Source organism: Martes martes (genome assembly GCF_963455335.1).
Source record: "Martes martes genome assembly, chromosome: 11".
In the NCBI taxonomy this organism is placed as follows: domain Eukaryota; kingdom Metazoa; phylum Chordata; class Mammalia; order Carnivora; family Mustelidae; genus Martes; species Martes martes.
The window spans coordinates 9,764,488-9,783,456 of NC_137899.1; the positions used below are offsets into that span (position 1 = coordinate 9,764,488).

An 18,969-nucleotide genomic window follows, 5' to 3' on the forward strand; every position below is an offset into this window, starting at 1 on the left:
AGCATTGCCCTTACAGATCATGGGCCTTAGCCAGGGTCCTTTATCTCATCTCTAGAGCATGAGGGTTGTAGCCTAACATGGTCCACTTGCTCTGCTTGGTCAGTGAGGTTTTTGGCAATCTCTCTGACAATAAGTGTCATTCTTACCCACTCGTGATGTTGCTGGGGTGATTAAATGTGAAAACTCTAGTAACAGCCTATTAGCACTTGGCATCTACAAGAATGTTCTAAATGTCGAGCCTAAGCCCGACTCTTGTGAGTTTATGCCCACATCTGACACACCTGGTGGTTTGTGGTTTGCTTAACTGTAAGATAATCTTTTGGGTTTTTTTGTGCCTAATACTGGACTTACAGCCAGCCCCAGCACTAGATGCTGCTCTGAGCTACCTGCTAGAGCCCTATTTTAAGTGCCTGGTATCTGGGAGATATGGAAGGGACCCAGTAGACAAAAGTGAGGCATAATGGCTAATTATATCTACATCTACACTTCTGCATGTTCACTGCCACCTTTCTGGTCCAAGCTTCATCGTCTCCCACCTAGCTTCAGCAACTGCCTCCTAACTGATGTCCTTTCTCCCCCTCCTCCCTCTCACTCCACCCCCACTATCAGCAGAGTGTGAGTCTTACTTGTTCCATACCTCACCAGCAGTAGTCATTGTCCATTTCCTTCATTTTAGCCATGCTGGTGGGTGTGCAGTGGAATCACACTGCACTTTTAATTTTTAGTCCTGGATGACTAATGAAGCTGAGAAGCTTTTTATATGTTTATTGGCATTTGGACAACCTCCTCTGGGAGGTGCCTGTTCAAGTCTTTGCTCCATTTTCTGTGAGTGTCTGTCCTTTTCTTCTTGATTTGTAGAGGTAGTGTGTGCTATCTAGATACAGTTCAATATATTTTCCCACTCGGTGGCTTGTTCTTAATGTAGAATTTTGAGGAACAGGCATCTGTAATTTCAATGTCATCCAATTAACCAAGTTTTGCTTTGTGGTTAGTGCTTTCATATTCTACTTAACAGCCCCCCCCCCTTTTTTTTGGCTTCCATAGGGTCATGAAGGAATTCTCATGTTATGAATTAGAAACCTTATTGTTAAACTTCCGTAGCTAGATTTACAATCTATTGGGAACTGATTTTTGTCTATGCTATGAGACTACATTCGAGACTCATGTGCTTTGTATATGGATAGCACATTGACCCAACATCAAATTCTGAATAGGCTATCCTTCCTTTACTATATATGGTAGTACCACTGTTGTCATAAAACAGTGATACTACGTGTGTATCTAATTTGTCATTCTAATCTTTTCAAAGAGCCATTCGTCTATTCTATGCCAACGCATATCATTGTAATTCCTGTAGCTTTATATTTATCATGGCATCTGTAAGCGTAAGTCCTTTTGGGTTTTTTTTTTCAAGATTTTCCTGCCTATTCTTGGCCTTTTTTTAAAATTTCTGTATAGATTTAGAATTAGCTTTTCAAGTGATATTAAAAATACCTCTTAGAATTTTGATTGGGATTTCACTGAATCCACAGATCAATTTGAGAATGAATTGCCCCCATACAATGTTGAATTTTCAAATCCTTAAGCATATAATATCTCTCCTTTTATTTAGGGTGTTTTTAATTTCTCTCAGAAATGTTGCAGTACTCAGTATAGAGGTCTTTTACATTTTTGCTAGATTTACTCCTAGGTATTTGATGTTTTGTGATGCTATTGTAAATGGAATCTTTTAAAGTTTTTATTTTCTTTTTGCATGTAGAAATAGTTTGTGTTTATATATTAGCTTTTTATTTATTTAGTGACATTAAATTCACTTATTAATTCTAATGGTTTATTATTTTACACTGTTTACTTATATGACAATGTTATTTGAGACTAAGTAAGTCTTCCTTTCCAACTGTGATATATTTTCTTTATTTTTGCCTTATTTCATTGGATGGATCTTCAGCAAAATAGTAAACAGAAGTGGCTAAAGCATGTATCCTTATCTTGTTCTCAAGGTAAAGTATTTCAATATGATGTTTACTCTAGATTTTATTCTTATTATTCTTAATATTTTAAGTCCTCTTTCAGAGTGAAGAAGTTCTCTTCTATTCTCAGTTTTCTGAAAGTTGTTAAAAATCAGGAGTAGATATTAAATTTTATCAACTACACTTTCTTGATCTACCAAGATAAACATGTTTTTTCTCCTTCATTAAATTTAAATAAATTTTATTTTATTTATTGATTGATTGATTTATTTTTTAAAAAGATTTTATTTATTTGACAGAGATCACAAGTAGGCAGAGAGGCAGGCAGAGAGAGAGGAAGGGAAGCAGGCTCCCTGCTGAGCAGAGAGCCCGATGCGGGGCTTGATCCCAGGACCTGAGATCATGACCTGAGCCGAAGGCGGAGGCCTTAACCCTCTGAGCCACCCAGGCAACCCAATTTAAATAAATTTTAATAGCACACTTTAAATGAACACCACAGAAGACAGCTAGCCATTGTTGCTTCTTCAAAAAAAAAATTCAAATTCTGGCAACGTCCAGAAAAATGTAAAAGGATTGCTTATAATTGTGATACAGATGAACTGTGAGAACTTGTTCACTGAAATAAGAGACTGGGGGTCTTTGACTTGAATGCGGCTATAGTCTACTCCAATAGTGGTAAAGAGTAGCTAAAACTTCAGTAAAAACCCCATCATCATTTTGGCTGGCAGAACCAGGCAAAGGAGCCTGCAGTAACCAGCATCACCAAAAAGTGAAAGAAAAGTGCCAGAAAGAAGAAAGGCAAAGAAGGAAAGTGCCAAATTCTTTTTTTAAACTCAGCCCAAGTTTCTGGCTGATCACAGAATCATATAGGTACAGGGAAAATGAAATCAGCTTGTAGTTAGGTCTTAAAGAACTGAACTGAAGTCTGAATTGCTGGCCACCACGTTCACGGCAGTGTGAGCCCAACCAAGTTAACTGCCTGCTACCACAAAACAACAAAATAATGAACAACAACAAAAAAGGGGCACATATGTTAGAATTATCAGGAAAGGACTCTGAAGCAACTATTTTAACTCTACTCAGTGAGGTAAAGGAAAATATACTTGTCATGAATAAATAGATAAGAAACATCATCAGCAAAACATAAATAACATAAAGAAGACCAAACTGCAATTTCAGAGTTAAAAATTCTAATATATGAAAAAAATTCACTGAATAGAGGTAATAGTAGAATGGAGGTGATAAAGATTCAGTGGAATTGAAGACAGATCAACAGAAATGATCCAATTACAAGAAGAGAGAGAATGGCCTTAGAGACCTGTGGGACAATATCTAAAGGTCTAGCATATAATATTGGGAGTCCAAGAAAAGAAGGAGAGAGAGCATTCAACAGAAAAATATTGGAAGAAATGATGGCCAAACTTCACCAATTTGGTGAAAACATAAGTTTATAGATCCCAGAAGTTCAATGAACCAACAGGATAAATTAGAAGAAAACTGTTATAGGTTGAATTATGTTGTTCTCCAAAAATGTGTTGAAGCTCTAAACATGTGAATGTAATCATATTTGGAAATAGAATCTTTGTGATGTAATCAAGTTAGGATGAGATCAGTAGAATGGGCCCTCGTCCAATGTGTCTGTTGTATTTATAAGAAGAGAGGAATATGGACACAGAGACATATGGTGAGAATACCATGTGAAGAAGGAGGCAGAGATTGGAACAACATATCTACAAGCCAAGGAATGACCAAGATGCCAGCAACACCAGAAGCTAGGGCAGAGGCATGGAACAGATTCTCCTTCAGGGCAATTACAAGGAATCAGCCCTGCTTACTCCTTGATTTTGGACTTCTAGTTTCCAGAACTAGGAAATAATATGTTCTGTATGTGTCAGGACAATGTATGTAGTAGGCCTAGAAAACTTATACAAAAACCATACCTAGGAATGTCATAATCAAACTTGAAAACCAAAGATAAAGGGACAAACTTGAACCAACTAAAGAAAAATGACACATTCCACACAGGAGCGCAATGATTCAAATCATTACAGATTTCTTAGTGGAGACTACGGGGACCATAACACAGTGGAACTACATTTTTAAAGTGTTGTGGGGGGGGGATACCAGTCACCCAGAATTTTACATTCAGTGAAAATATCTTCCAAGATGAAGATGAAATTAAAACACTCAGATAAACAAAAAACTAAGAGAACTGCCACTAGGCTCACTCTACAAGAAAGCCAAGGGAAAGATTTCATGCTGAAGGGAAATGATACCTGAAGGAAAACTCAGATCTTTAGACATGAATGAAAACATTAGAAATAGGAAACAAATGGGGAAAGTATAGGGGACTGTACTGTTTCTTAACTTCTTTAAAATACTTATGTCTTGTCTTTTTTTTATTAGAGAGGGGAGAGGAGGGAAGAGCAGAGGGAGAGAGAAAATCTTAAGCAGGTTCCACACCCAGTGTATAGCTTGATGTGAGGCTTGATCTCATGACCTTGAGATCATGACCTGAGCCAAAATCAAGTCAGTTGTTTAACCAAATGAGCCACTCAGGCACCCCTAAAATACATATACATCTGTTTAAAGCAAAAATTATAACATAGTTATGTGGGGTTTATAATGTATGAAAAATGTACTATATATGGCAACCATAACATAAAGGATCATGGGCACAGGTAAATGCAGGTAATATTGTTGAAATGTTACCACATTTTTGTGAAGTGGTATACTATTAACTCAATGTGGATAATGAATATATAAGAAGGTATATTGTAGTCCCTAAAGCAATTACAAAGAAAGTTATCAAAAAATGTGTAGCTAAAAATCCAACAGATGAATTAAAACAGAATTCTAGAAAGTATTCAAATAATCCAAAACAAGAAAAAATGGAAAAAAAAAGAGGACAGACAGAAAATAATAAAAGAACAGACCTAAATACAACCATATGAATAATGACATTAAATGACAATGACTCTTATTTAAAGGTAGATATTATTACAGTAGGTGAAAAACTGTCTACAGGATATGCACCTTTTATATAGGAACACAAATATCTAGAAAGTAAATGGATGAGAATAGGCATATCATTCAAATATCAAACATAAGAAGGCTGGAGTTATTATATTAATGTGAGATAAAATAGCCTTCAAGAGAAAGGGGATTGCCAAAGACAGGGTATTTCAAAGAGAGATATTTCATAATGTTAAAAGGGCCAATTCATCAGGACAACATTACTATGCATGTACCTAACAAAAGAGAGCCTCAAAATACAGAAAGCAAAAGTTGGCAGAATTGGAGAAACAGATAATTCCATGATCACAGCAGGGGATTTAAACATCTCCCAATTTTTTCAGCAACTGATAAAAAGCTAGATAATAAGAATTTACTTTTCACAGACCACTACATAAAACAGAATACACATTCTTTTCAACCATACATAATAAATCCACCAAAATATACCATATACTGGACTGTAAGACATGACTGAATGTATTTAAATGGAAATGAAATCATACTAGGTATGTTTTCTGACCACAGTGAAGTTGAACTAGAAATCAGTAACAAGCAGATATTTAAGAAAACCTTAAAATTTAGACTTTACACCCATTTCAAAATGATCCATGGGTCAAAGAAGGGATATTAAAAAATATGTTGAACTGAATGATGAAAATTAAAAAATATCAATTTTATGAAATGCGGCTAAACCACTGGTTAAAAGAAAATTAATGGTTTTAGATGAACACATTATAGAAAAAAATAAGTTTAAAATCAAAACCTAAAATGTCACCTTAAGAGGCTAAAAACAGAAGAGCAAAATAACCCTAAAGTAAGTAGAATGCAACAAAGGAGAAAAATAAAATTAAGAGTAGAAACAGAAAGAAATAGAAAACAAAGAAAAATATAGAAAACTATCATCAAGAGCTGGTTCTTTCTTTGAAAAAAAATTAACAAGTTTTATAAACACATATATAGACTGGTTAACAAAAAAAAGAGAAAATATAGTTCATCATTAAAAAATGAGAAAAATATTATTCTTAATGAATTTATAAACATTAAAGGACAATAAAATACTATTTGGAACAACCCTATAAAAACTGCATGAAGAAAAATGTCAATATGCCTTGAGAGACACAAATTACAAAAGTTTACCCATGTAGAAACAGTTAACTTGAAAGCCCGATTTCTATTTAAAAATTGAACTCGTTTTAATACTTTCTCATGTATTTAAAACTGCAGTCTAAAATGTCTTCATCTATATGTTCTATTAAACATTTAAGGAGGAAAATAACAATTATACACCATCCTTCCAGAATATATAAAAGGAAAATTTCAAAACTAATTTCATAAGACCAGATTACAATTATACCAAAACCAGACTAACAAAATTACAGATCAACATTCTTCATGAATGTACATGTAAAAATCCTTAATAAACTATTAGTCAAAGAACCTCAACAATATATAAAAATAATGACACATTTGACCAAGTAGAATTTATCTTAGGGACGCATGGTTGATCTAATATTAGAAAGAATGAAAGAATAGAATGAATAGAATATTCATAGAATGTTCTATGAATATCCATAGAATATTCAATAGAATGAATAGAATACCCAAATTTTGGGTATGAATGAATGAATTAATTAATAGAATACCCAGAAGGAATGAATACCCAATTTTTGCATCAACACGGATGGAACTGGAGCAGATCATGCTAAGTGAAATAAGTCAACCAGAGAAGGTCAATTATCACATGGTTTCACTTATTGTGGAATATAAAGAATAGCATGGAGGACATTTGGAGAAGGAAGGGGAAAATGAAGGGGGGGAAACCAGAGGGGGGAGACAAATCATGATAAGGGAGACTATGGACTCCCAGGAAATAAACTGAGGGTTTTGGTGGGGGTGGGGTGGGAGATGGGTTAGCCCAGTGATGGCTATTAAGGCGGGCACATATTGTATGGAGCACTGGGTGTCATATGCAAACAATGAATCATGGAACACTACATCAAAAACTAACGATAATTAATGGTGACTAACCTAATGTAAGAATAAAAAAAGAAAATCAACCACGGTAATTTACCAAATTAATAGAATAAAGGTGAAAATTGTGGAATCATTTCAACAGCTGTAGAAAAAGTGTTTAATAAAATTCAACATCACCTATGATTAAAAAAAGAACTCTCGGCAAACTAGGAATAGAAGGAAACATTCTTAAGCTGATGAAGAGCATCTACAAAAATCTAGTAGCACTATACTTTGTGGTGAGATATTGAATGCTTTCTCCCTAATATCAGTAATAAAGCAAATATGCCTTCCATCACCCCTTCAGTTCAACACTGTACTAGAGGCTCTGGACATTGCAATAAGGCGGACCACCAAAAACAAACAAGTCAAAAGGCGTAAGTTTAGGAAGGATTGAGTAAAATTATTTTTATTTGCTGTAGTAATTTTGTTTACTTAAATATCTTCACATGAAACAACTAGTGAATTAGCAAGTGAAAATAGTATGGCTGCAGGATTCAAGATTGATAGAGAAAAATTTATATATATAGGAAGAAAATAACTGGAAATGAAATGAAAAAAGATTCCACTTACAATAGACGCCCCCCAAAATAGCAAGATTTCTATACTGAAAACCACATATATTGTCAAGAGGAATTAAAGACCTAAATAAGTGGAGATATATCATTTCATAGAATGGAATAATTAATATTCAACAAATTTCCAAATAAGATTCCAGAACTTCTTTTTTTGCAGGTTCAAAGGTCTTCCTAAAATTTATCAGAAAATACAAAAACTCTGGAGGAGCCAAAGCTATTTTTAAAAGAGCTCTTTATTTTTTAGAGCTCTTCTAGATTTATAGCAAAACTGAGAGGGAGGAACAAAGATTTCCCCTATACCCCTTGTCCCACACATGCATAGTCTCCTCCACCACCCACATCACTCACCAGAATGGCACATTTTTTTTTTTTTTTAAACCAAGGATGAACCTTCACTGACACATCATAATCACCCAAGGTCACAGTTTACCCAAGGGCTAATTCTTCCTGCTGTATATGCTATTGGTTTGGACAAAAGTAAAATAAGATTCATTCACCATCATAATATACCAAGTATTTTCATGGCCCTGGAAGTCTTTTGCTCTCTGCCTATTCATCCTTCTCCCCTACACATTCCTGGCAACCCCTGACATTTTACCGTCTTGCCTCTATAGTTTTGCCTTTTCCAGAATGTCATATAGTTAGAATCATGCAGTATGTAGTCTTTTCAGATCTGCTTTTCTCACTTAGTAATATGACTTTAAGTTTCCACTATGTCTTTTCATGACTTGGTAGCTTGATTTTTTCTAGTGCTAAATAACACTGCATTGTCCGGACCCATTACAGTTTATATATCCATTCACCTCCTGAAAGACATCTTGGTTGCGCCAATTTTTGGCAATTATTCTTGTGCAGGCTTTTGTGTGGACATAAGTGTTGAAATCCTTTGGATACTGAGGACCTTGATTGCTGGGTCATTTAAGAGAGTATAGTTAGTTAAGAATCTGCCAAACTCTTTTCCAAAGTGAATGTACCATGTTGCAAGCCCACCAGCCATGTATGAGATTTACTGTTGAACCATATCCTCTCCAGCTTTTGTGTTGCCAGTGTTCTGGATTTAAGTCATTCTAATAGGTGGGCAGTGGTGTCTCCTTGCTATTTTAATTTGTATTTCCCTGACGACATAAGGTGTGCAGCATCTTTTCATGTGCTTATTTGCCATCCGTGTACCTTTGACAAGGTGCCTGTCAAGATCTTTGGCCGATTTTTAAATCGACTGTTTGTTTTCTTCTCATTGAGTTTTAAGAATTCCTTCTATATTTTGGATAACAACTATTTATCAGCTATGCCTTTACAAATATTTTCCCCCAGTTTGTGGCTTATCTTCTAATTCTCTTGATACAGTTTTTAACAGAGCAGTTTTAATTTGAATGAAGTCCGGCTTGTCAATTCTTTCATTCATGGGTCATGCTTCTGGTATTATATCTCAAAAGGCATCACCAAATCCAGAGTCATTTGGATTTTCTCCTATGTTAATATCTGAGGTTTTATAATTTTGCATTTTACATTTAGGTCTATGATCCATTTTGAATTAATTTTTTGAAGGGTATAAGGTCTGTCTCTAGATTTTTTTCTTTGCATGTGGATTTCCAGCACCATTTGTTGAAAAGACTATCTTTGCTCCATTATATTGTCTCTATTTCTTTGTCGAAGATCAGTTGACTATGTGGGGGTCTAATTCTGGGCTCTCTACTTTACTCTGTTCCATTGATCTAATTATCTTTTTTTTTTTTTTTCTCAATACCACATTTTCTTGACACTGCAGCTTTATAGTAGGCCTTGAAGTTGGGTAGCATTGGTCCTCCATTTTTGTTCTCCTCCAATATTGGTTAGATGTTCTAGGTCTTTTGTCTCTCCATGTAAACATTAGAATGAGTTTGTCAATATCCATAAAATAACTTGTTGGGATTTCAAGACTGCATTGCATTTATAGATGAAATCAGAAAGAACTTAACATCTTAACAATGTTATCTTCCTATCCCTGAACATATATCCATTTTTTAGTTTTCTGATTTATTCACTATAGTTTTCATTCAATACAAATTTTGTTAGATATATAGCTAAGTGTTTCATTCTGGGATGGTAATATAAATGCATTGTTTTTAATTTCAAATTCCAATTGTTCATTGTTGGTATACAAGGTAGCAATGGACTTCTTGTATATTAATCTTGTAACCTGCAACCTTGTTATAATCAAATCATTTGCTTTATTTTTTTAAAAGAGTTGTTTATTTATTGAGGGGGATGGGCAGAGGGAGAGAGAAAGCTCACGCAGACTCCCTGAGCACAGAACCCAATGCAAGGCTCAATCTCGTGACCCTGAGAACATAACCTGAGCCAAAACCAAGAGTAAGATGCTCAACCAACTGAGTCACCCAGGCACCTCCCCCACAAAATGTCTGCTTTAAATTAATGTAGTTTTTTGTTGTATGTAATGAATTATATTTTTGTTTGTAGATTGTCCCTTAATAAACATAATGATAAAAATAATAACGTAAAGAGTATTTCCCATTTCATGGAACACTACATCAAAAACTATTGATGTACTGTGTGATGACTGACATAACATAATAAACAAAATTAAAAACAAACAAAAATAATTCTGGGAAAAATATAGGGAAAACTGAGGAAATCTAAATAAAGTCTGCAATTTTGGCTATTAAAAATTATTTCCCATTGCCTCTAAATTTTCAAATTTATTCACAAAATATTTTCATAATACTCATTTTTTAATACAAGTACAATCACTACATTGTAATTTTTGTTAACTTTCTCTGTCAGGTATTTGTTTTCTAGTTCAGTGATTTCTGCATTCATCTTCTTCATGGTACTGGTATAGTAGATTAATCACATGGAAACACATCACTGAGATCAGCTTATTTTCTAATTTAGCTGTGTCCCATAAGTTTAAATATGTCATATATTCATTATTATTCAGTTCAAAATATTTTCTAGTTTTTATTATGATCTCTTCCTTGACCCCTAGATTTTTTAGGAGATTTTGCTTAATTTTCAAAGTAGATGGGCATTTTCTAGTTTTATTTTTATTATTTATGTCTAGCTTCTTTAGTTTAAAAACATAAAATAGTATTTAAAATCTACCTCTGATAAGTCCAAGAATAGGCACCTATGTATTAAGGAGGGCACGTGTTGTGATGAGCACTGGGGGTTATACGCAACTAATGAATTGTTGAACACTACAAGAAAACTTATGATGTACAATGTACTATATGCTGGCTATCTGATCACACATGGTCCATTCCTTTTGTTACTGAGGTCAGATAATATACATTTTTTAAAACTTTTATTTATTTTTTAAATTTCTTTTCAGTGTTCCAGAATTCATTGTTTATGTACCACACCCAGTGCTTCATGCAATATGTGTCCTCCATAATACCCACCACCAGGCTCACCCAACCTCCCACCCCCTGCCCCTCCCAAAACCCTCAGATTGTTTTTCAGAGTCCATAATCTCTCATGGTTTGTCTCCCCCTCCAATTTCCCATAACTCCCTTCCCTCCATGTCCCCATGTCCTCCGTGTTATTCCTTATGCTCCACAAGTAAGTGAAACCATGTGATAACTGACTCTCTCTGCTTGACTTATTTCACTCAGCATAATCTCTTCCAGTCCCATCCATGTTGATACAAAAGTTGGGTATTCATCCTTTCTGATGGAGGCATAATACTCCATAGTGTATATGGACCACATCTTCCTTATCCATTCATCCATTGAAGGGCATCTAGGTTCTTTCCACAGTTTGGCGACTGTGGCCATTGCTGCTATGAACATTGGGGTACAGATGGCCCTTCTGTTCACTACGTCTGTATCTTTATATTTTAACTAATCAGGGACTGACTGGGTTGCTTGAGCTATCTTGAAATTTTCCTCCATTGGTTGGCCCTGATTCTTTCACGGTCGCCAGCCAGGGGTCTAACCGAGACTCTAGGTTTTTGCTAGGATATCTCCCCACAGAGATTCCGGAACTTCAAGTTTTGTCTCTTCAGCTGTCAAACTACAGAAAACTCCTCTTTGATCTTCAGCAGCTTTTGGCCTACTTTCTTATCCCTGCTACAAAAAACAGTTGCAGAAAGTTGGTGCACGTGAAATTCCTTTCTCTCCAGGATCATTTTTGTTTTTTTTTTAAGATTTTATTTATTTATTTGTCAGAGAGAGAAATGAGCACAAGCAGGGGAAGCAGCAGGCAGAGGGAGAGGGAGAAGCAGGCTCCCTGCTGAGCAGGGAGCCCAACGTTGGATCCCAGGACCCCAGGATCATGACCTGAGCCGAAGGCAGACGATTAACCGAGACTCCCAGGCGTCCCCCTCTCCAGGATCATGGCCACACAAGTCCTGTTGTCCTGAACATCTTCTCACGATCACAAATCTTTTTTTTTCCTTTTAAATTTTATCTAGCTTTTCTAGGTGTTTTGTGTTAGTGTGCCACACGCTGTTTCACGACAGCTGGAAGCAGACAGCAACTGCTTCCATTCTACACAGAGCTGCAGGAACATTTGGATAAATTTTGATCAGAACATGATGCCTTCTTACCCCAATAGCATCGTATCACATTTGGGATAAAAAACCAACCACTCTCCCTGACTTACAAGATGCCGGTCCTTACCTCTCTCCCCAGCCTCATCTTATCCCCCACTCCCATCCCTCACACATGGTTATCCTCCAGCCACAGTGACCTTCCTGCTGTTGTGCAAGCCTGCCAGGCTTGGTACACTCAGGCCCTTCCTACTAGCTGCTTCCTCTATCCGCAGCATACATCTAACCAGGTCTGCCTGTATTTGGCCTCTCAGTTCATGTGAGAACAATCAGAAAGGCCTTCCTGGACCACGGCCATCTAAGTTAGCTCCTGTCCATCAGGTTTTGTTTGCTTACATTAGAACAGAAGCTCCAGGAGGCAGTATCTTGTCGTCTAATCTCGTGGCCAGATTGAAGCAGGCTGACACTGTACATGTGTGGGATTAATCCAGCCAGCTTTGAGGGCCGAGACAGAGAGGATGGAGTAGAGGCTGACAAACACCATGGCCCCAGGCTCGATTTTAATATTTGCTCAATCCACATGATATTTCTAAGCATTTGCTTTTAGAAAGTCCTTCTTTGATTTAGAGGCTTAAATATATTCTCCCGATGGGCTCTCAATAAAGAACCCCAAATCCTTCAGTTGCTGCCATTTTCTCTTTAACTTCTCTGTGTGGCTATAATCTCATTAACTGCTCATTGTATCCATTCAGGAAAGTAAACAGACCTGAAAATCAGGAGTTTTCCCTGTGTGAAAAGAGTTTCTAATTACAGTAGTAATCATAAAAAAGAGATCAATCAACATGTAGTCTTCTTTAAAAATTTTTTTAGTTGACATTATACTTAGTATGTATTTCTCTCAATTTTCCCTCTTCATTTTAAAATTCTGATAGTAAAAATAAATAAGTAAATAAATAAAAGTCTGAGAGTAAGTTTTTTCCCCCTAAGGTTTAGCGTGTTTTAATGAGCAAAAACATGTTTTAAGTTTGAACTTGCATAAATCTGAAAAAAATAACATAAGATTTTAATGCAACATTAATCATAGAAATAAATTTAGCATTTAAACTATACAGTAAAGGATATTCTTGCTCTTAAGTGCAGGTAAATTCAATTATTTCTCATGAATGTGCTTTATATGTTAGTAGGTATATACAGAGAGTAGGACAGATTGGTTCTCACTCACCTGTTTGCACAGATATTTAAAGATGTGCGTGAATTCTGTAGGAGCAGGGAATCTTCATTTTATTCACCAAGGTGCAGTATGAGACCCAGAACCCAACATTAGGTTTTGTTTGTAAGAAATAAGAGAACCAAACTATGAGAGACTCTGGACTCTGGAAACAAACTGAGGGTTACAGAAGGGAGGGGGTGGAGGGATAGGGTAACTGGGTGATGAGCATTAAGGCGGGCACGTATTGTGACGAGCGCTGGGTGGTACAGGCAACTAATGAATTGTTGATCAAATCATACGTCAAAGACTAATGATATACTGTACGTTGGCTGACTGAACATGGGAAAAAAAAAAGAAAGAAAGAAAGAAAAAAGAGAACCATGCTGGATGTATGCAACTGGTGTAAGCCCAGCCCAACAGCCATTGCTTGTCTGTGTGTACTGTGAGCTCCAACCACATGGTGTTTCTTTCTTTTTATTTTTCAACCACATGCCATTTCTGTAGAGTTCCCCAAGTGTTTGTGAGATGCCTTGGTAGTTTCGTACATGCTGTTCCTTCTACCTGGAATGCCCCCATGGCACTCCCCAAAAATGTCTCATCACCCATCATGACCTAAGTCCCACAGCACACCATCTGGGAAGTCCTCCCATCAGCATTCTGCTGCATTCTGTCCATACCTTGATTAGATCATTTATTTCATTGTGTTGTCTCCTTCCACCAGCCTAAGAGGTCTTACCTATCAATCTTTTTTGTACTTCCAAAGATTTCTATTTCTACCACAGAATAGATACCCAGTAACATTTCTTAAATTAATCATCAGCCATAGGAACTTCAACTGACTTTCCCCATTAAAAACGTTCTCACTGATCCTTCAAATTTACCCTTCAGAAGTAGCAGTTCATATGATTAGCTGAAAGACCACGTTCAACTTTTTGATAACTGTGTTCAGCCTCATCATCCAATGCTATAGATTTAAACTTTATTTTTCCTTTGAAGGGGAGGGGCTATACTCATCACTTTGAGTATCTGATAAAATCTATGGATACTCTCTCCAGAATTTATCCACAACCACCTATACACAAAACTGATCAGTATCAGGCTCTAGAGGCAGATGACCTGCTTCAAATTCTGGTTCTGCCATTTACCAGCTATGAGACCTGGGGAAAATTACTTAACTTCTCTGTCTCTTGGTTTTCCCATCTTTAAATGGAGATAAGAATAGTACATTAGGGTTGTTGTGAGGACTGAGCTAATTACATAAAATGTTTCCACTGCTTGGCATAGTAAGCCCTATATATAAGCCTTATAGAAGTAGGTTCTCAGAACTGGAGATGCTAAGAAAAACTGGATATTAGCATCTGCTTGAGGAGCTCAAAGGCTCATGGGAAAGACGGATGTGCAAATAAAAAAAGGGACAGAGAGGAAGGAGCACTTTCCTCCTGAGGTCCAGGGTGGGAGTCAAGGAGGGCCCAGTAGGGAGGTGGCATTTTAGCTGAGTCTTGATGGGTGAGCAGGACTTGCTGTTGGATTCGTTGGGAATGTAGATTTCAGGCAGACGTGAGCAAAGATTATCTATGCAGCCTCATGAAAGCATGCGGGCCAGTGGGGGACGGCAGCTACTGAGAGTGTAAGGTGCTGGAGAGTGGAGCTGAAGCACATTGCACACACTACAAATTGTTCTATTCGACACCCATGTTCAACCACCTTCTCCCTTCCCCTCCTTATTATAGAGTTGGGGAATCGAAGTACTAGATCTACCCAAACAGGTGAATGTCTGTGACAGGTAACAGGGCTTTTGCTGGGAAGGGCTTCTCTTACAGAATAAAAATGCAAAGCCTTACAAGGAGAAGGCTTTTTGCCTTTTTGCTTTCTTCCTCCCTCAAACTTGAGGTTGAGGCTTTAAGACAGGACGATGAGAGTCATCTGCTAACAGTGTGGTGGGAAGACCCAGATAGCTCAAGTCCCTCGTTGGTGTTCTCAGCAGCCACACTGCCAGAACCACCTCCCTCTGGACTTCTTGTTTGTAAAAAATACCACAGCTGGCCCCACTTCCTCTAGCTCAGAGCCAAGTGCATCCATTATGGACACAAGCGGTAAGTAACGCTGGGACAGCCAAGTCCTTGAGTGCTCTGCACAGGAGAGCATTTAGGGGTGGAAAGTGCAGATCTTCAGTCAAGTTATTTGATATTTAACTTGAGAAATCAGTTACGCTCAGTCTGAGCCTCATCGGGGAGACCTGTGGCAAAACTTACTGTAGAACACCAACTTTAGTTTTTTACTTACTTAAATTAGTTAACATACAGTGTTTCATTAGTTTCAGATGTAGAGTTCAGTAACTCATCAGTTGTATAGAACACCCAGTGCTCATTATATCACATGCTCTCCTTAAGGCCCATCACCCAACACAGTTAAGGAAAAAAGAAAAGAAAAGAACACCAACTTTAACCAGGGGAGGCTGGATAGAATGCAGGAGGTCAAAAGCAGAGGACTAGTGAGAGTGTGCTAGGATCTTTCCAGAGTGAAGTAAATCTTAACTAAGGATGCAGAAATAATTTCGGAACTTAAAGTGGATTCCAGCTGACATTTTTAGACCAAAAACATTCTGTTGGTGGTGGGTTTCTGAAATGTTCTTTGAGACTTATAATACCTTTGTGACTAAATGTTTTAGAACAAGTTGCTCTGAAGTTCTTCGGAAGAGAGAAGACACCCCCCCCACCCCAGGTACCATAAATTCCTGTGGCATCTTGTATTATCCCCAGGAATGCAGTGAGGAGACCAGAAATAATTGGTGGCAATAGCCAGGACTGAAGGAACAAATAATTTAAGATTCATTATTCCATGCTACTGGTACTCTCAGTGCTTTAGAATCTGTAGATAACCAAAGCAGTAGGAAGTTCTAGTGCAATTCCATTTCCTTTACATTGGTATAACTTTAAACATTGCTCCTCTGTAAGGCCTGGGTCAGGGTTTATTAAGCCTAGGAAGCAGGTGGTGTAATTTAAGAGACAATGAACGAGATTTGTCCCCAAATATCTAATTACACTTTCTTATTCAAGGACGCTTGTAAAGTCTACAACAGAGATGATCTATTCTGAAGAATAAAGGAAGGAAACCTGTCCAAAGCAAGTCCTTGGGAAGGAGGAGCACATTCCCATCAGTAACAGCCTGATGAAGGTAACTTCAGGCTCAGAATCACTGATTTCTTCAATCCACATGAGTAATAGGACATGCTGAGATTTGAACCAAGATTTGTGTGGCTGCAAATCTTTGCCTTTTTTTTTTTTTTTAAGATTTTATTTACTTATTTGACAGACAGAGATCACAAGTAGACAGAGAGGCAGGCAGAGAGAGAGGAGGAAGCAGGCTCCCCACTGAGCAGAGAGCCCAATGCGGGGCTGGATCCCAGGACCCTGAGATCATGACCTGAGCCGAAGGCAGAGGCTTAACCCACTGAGCCACCCAGGCGCCCCAAATCTTTGCTTTTAACACCAACATTATATGGTAGCCCCTCCCACGCCCTAAGCCTCCCTGCTGCCCAGCTCACACAGTCAGCAGGTCACAACCTCAAGCCAAAGCATGTGAGTTAAGCTGCCCAGCAGGTTGTGACAACTTTCTGTTAGTTCCCTAAGAGAGAACTTAGTCACCGTGAGGCCAAGCCTGACATGCGTGTGGCTTTACTGAGGAACGTCCTCACTCCTGGCCGGTAGAGGACACACATTCGGGAGTGGAGACAGGCTTTCACGAGACAGAAGCAACCATTCGATACTCCAGCAAGTTACTGAACACCATTCAGACCAGAAAGGTGGGATGCACAATTAGGGTTCATGTTTATTTAAATCAAACAATATGTAACTCCCAGGGGTATTGTAGGGCTTCATGATTTACCTGTTCCAGGAAATGGACAGTTTTAGAATCTCCGGAACTGGTCTAGAGGGACACATTTAAAATCTGGCACTCTCGCCTAAGGACTGCACACGTGGAAGAGTGTAAGAATGCTCCTCTTCGGGCGCCTGGGTGGCTCAGTTGGTTGAGCAACTGCCTTGGGCTCAGGTCATGATCCCGGACTTCCAGGATCAAGTCCCGCATCGGGCTCCCAGCTCCTTGGGGAGTCTGCTTCTCCCTCTGACCTTCTCCTCTCTCATGCTCTCTCTCACTCATTCTCTCTCAAATAAAAAAATAAAAATCTTTAAAAAAAGAAGAAGAAGAAGAAGAAGAAGAAGAAGAAGAAGAAGAAGAGGAAGAAGAAGAAGAAGAGGAAGAAGAAGAAGAAGAAGAAGAAGAAGAAGAAGAAGAAGAAGAAGAAGAATGCTCCTCTTCTTTCTCCCACACAGAGGTACCGGGAGGCTGTCCTGCTTTCAGATGCAGGTTCTGAATCAGATGAAGAAGCTACAGCAGGCCTCCTGAGTGTAGTTGCAAGTTTCCTGAAGGCCTTGAGGGCCTCCAGCAAGATCCCTGAGTTACAACCCACAGAGAACACAGTTCTCTTCTAAGACCAGAGAGCCCTGAACTTAGCAGCAGTCTGGGGCTCCAAGAAAGGAGGGCACGGCATGTGGGCTGGTTTATGGTCAGTTGTTCCAGCTGGCCACTCAGACCTCTTTTCAGGGCCCACAACACTCACCTCGGCCTGCCAGATGGGGTTCACGGTGTTGCCTATGATCTTGGATCTCCTCTCCTGTCCATGGTGTGGGAGGGCAGGGAAGATGCTGTGCTTTCCAGGCTGAATGGAAATCTTCAGGTAAGGGTCTGGGTTGAAAAACATCCCTTTCTTCAACCCCATGGCCTGGAAATCTATAAAATTAGGAACATTTTAATTTAAATGTGTTTTGGTGAGGTTAAAGATCATATCAGGCTTTACACAAGGAGAAAAGTCCATCTAAAATGTGGAAAAGTCTTTCCAATCTTTAGACTGTTTTCTACCTCATTACAAAGACAGACTGATGTGTCTTCAGAACCCATTATATGGAACAATTACTGGCATATAGAAAACCATTCCTTGTCAGAAATCAATACAACAGATATTGTAGTTACTATGTGTTTTAAGAGAGGATGGTTGGCCCTTCCTGGACTGGACTTCCAGCATTCCTCAGGACAGTTGGGGTGAGGGCCTAAGGTCACCTCAGGAAACCTGGTGGACACTGAGAGAAGAAATCCAACTGAGAATTCTATGGGTCTAAGTGAAAATTCCTCTGCAAAGTGGAGAGGTAAGAAGGCTAAGGGCTGTGGTCTCACAGTGAATATAGTAGGTCTATCAACCCATGTCTATGCGGCAGAACCAAAATGGGAACCAATTAACAGAGATATTGCCTCCTTCCCCAGCCCCATGCTGCCCATCCTACATGGCATCCCTCTCAGGCTTCAGGATTACACTGAGTTTTGGTTAGTGAAATTCCCTCTTGGTTTCTGGAAGGCAGTTAAGTTTTCTACACTTCTGCTGTTTCCACAGGTTTGCACAAATAACTGTTATTTCTCAAGCATTTCAACAGGAACATAAGAATGGTAAATCAGGAGTTGCCGGCTTTCTGCCCTAATAACACAAAAGTATTGAGTTTCTTCTCCCTTTTTCTTTAACTTGGATACATGCTAATGTCATCAACTATTTCTTCTTTTAAATAAAAGACTTTATTTTGAGGGGGCGCCTGGGTGGCTCAGTGGGTTAAGGCCTCTGCTTTCGGCTCAGGTCATGGTCCT

At 38.3% G+C, this 18,969-nt stretch overlaps 1 protein-coding gene across 3 annotated transcripts in view; it reads right to left on the reverse strand.

Moving 5' to 3' along the window:
- HECW1 (HECT, C2 and WW domain containing E3 ubiquitin protein ligase 1) overlaps positions 1–18,969 on the reverse strand; it is a gene marked incomplete at its 5' end in the record, with an annotated part of 447,342 nt that overhangs the window by 129,168 nt on the left and 299,205 nt on the right. For all 3 annotated transcript variants that reach the window (XM_080818019.1, XM_080818018.1, XM_080818020.1), the window contains one exon: positions 17,900–18,069. In XM_080818019.1, coding sequence (XP_080674145.1) covers positions 17,900–18,069 — 170 coding nt within the window. The remainder of the gene's footprint in view (positions 1–17,899; positions 18,070–18,969) is intronic.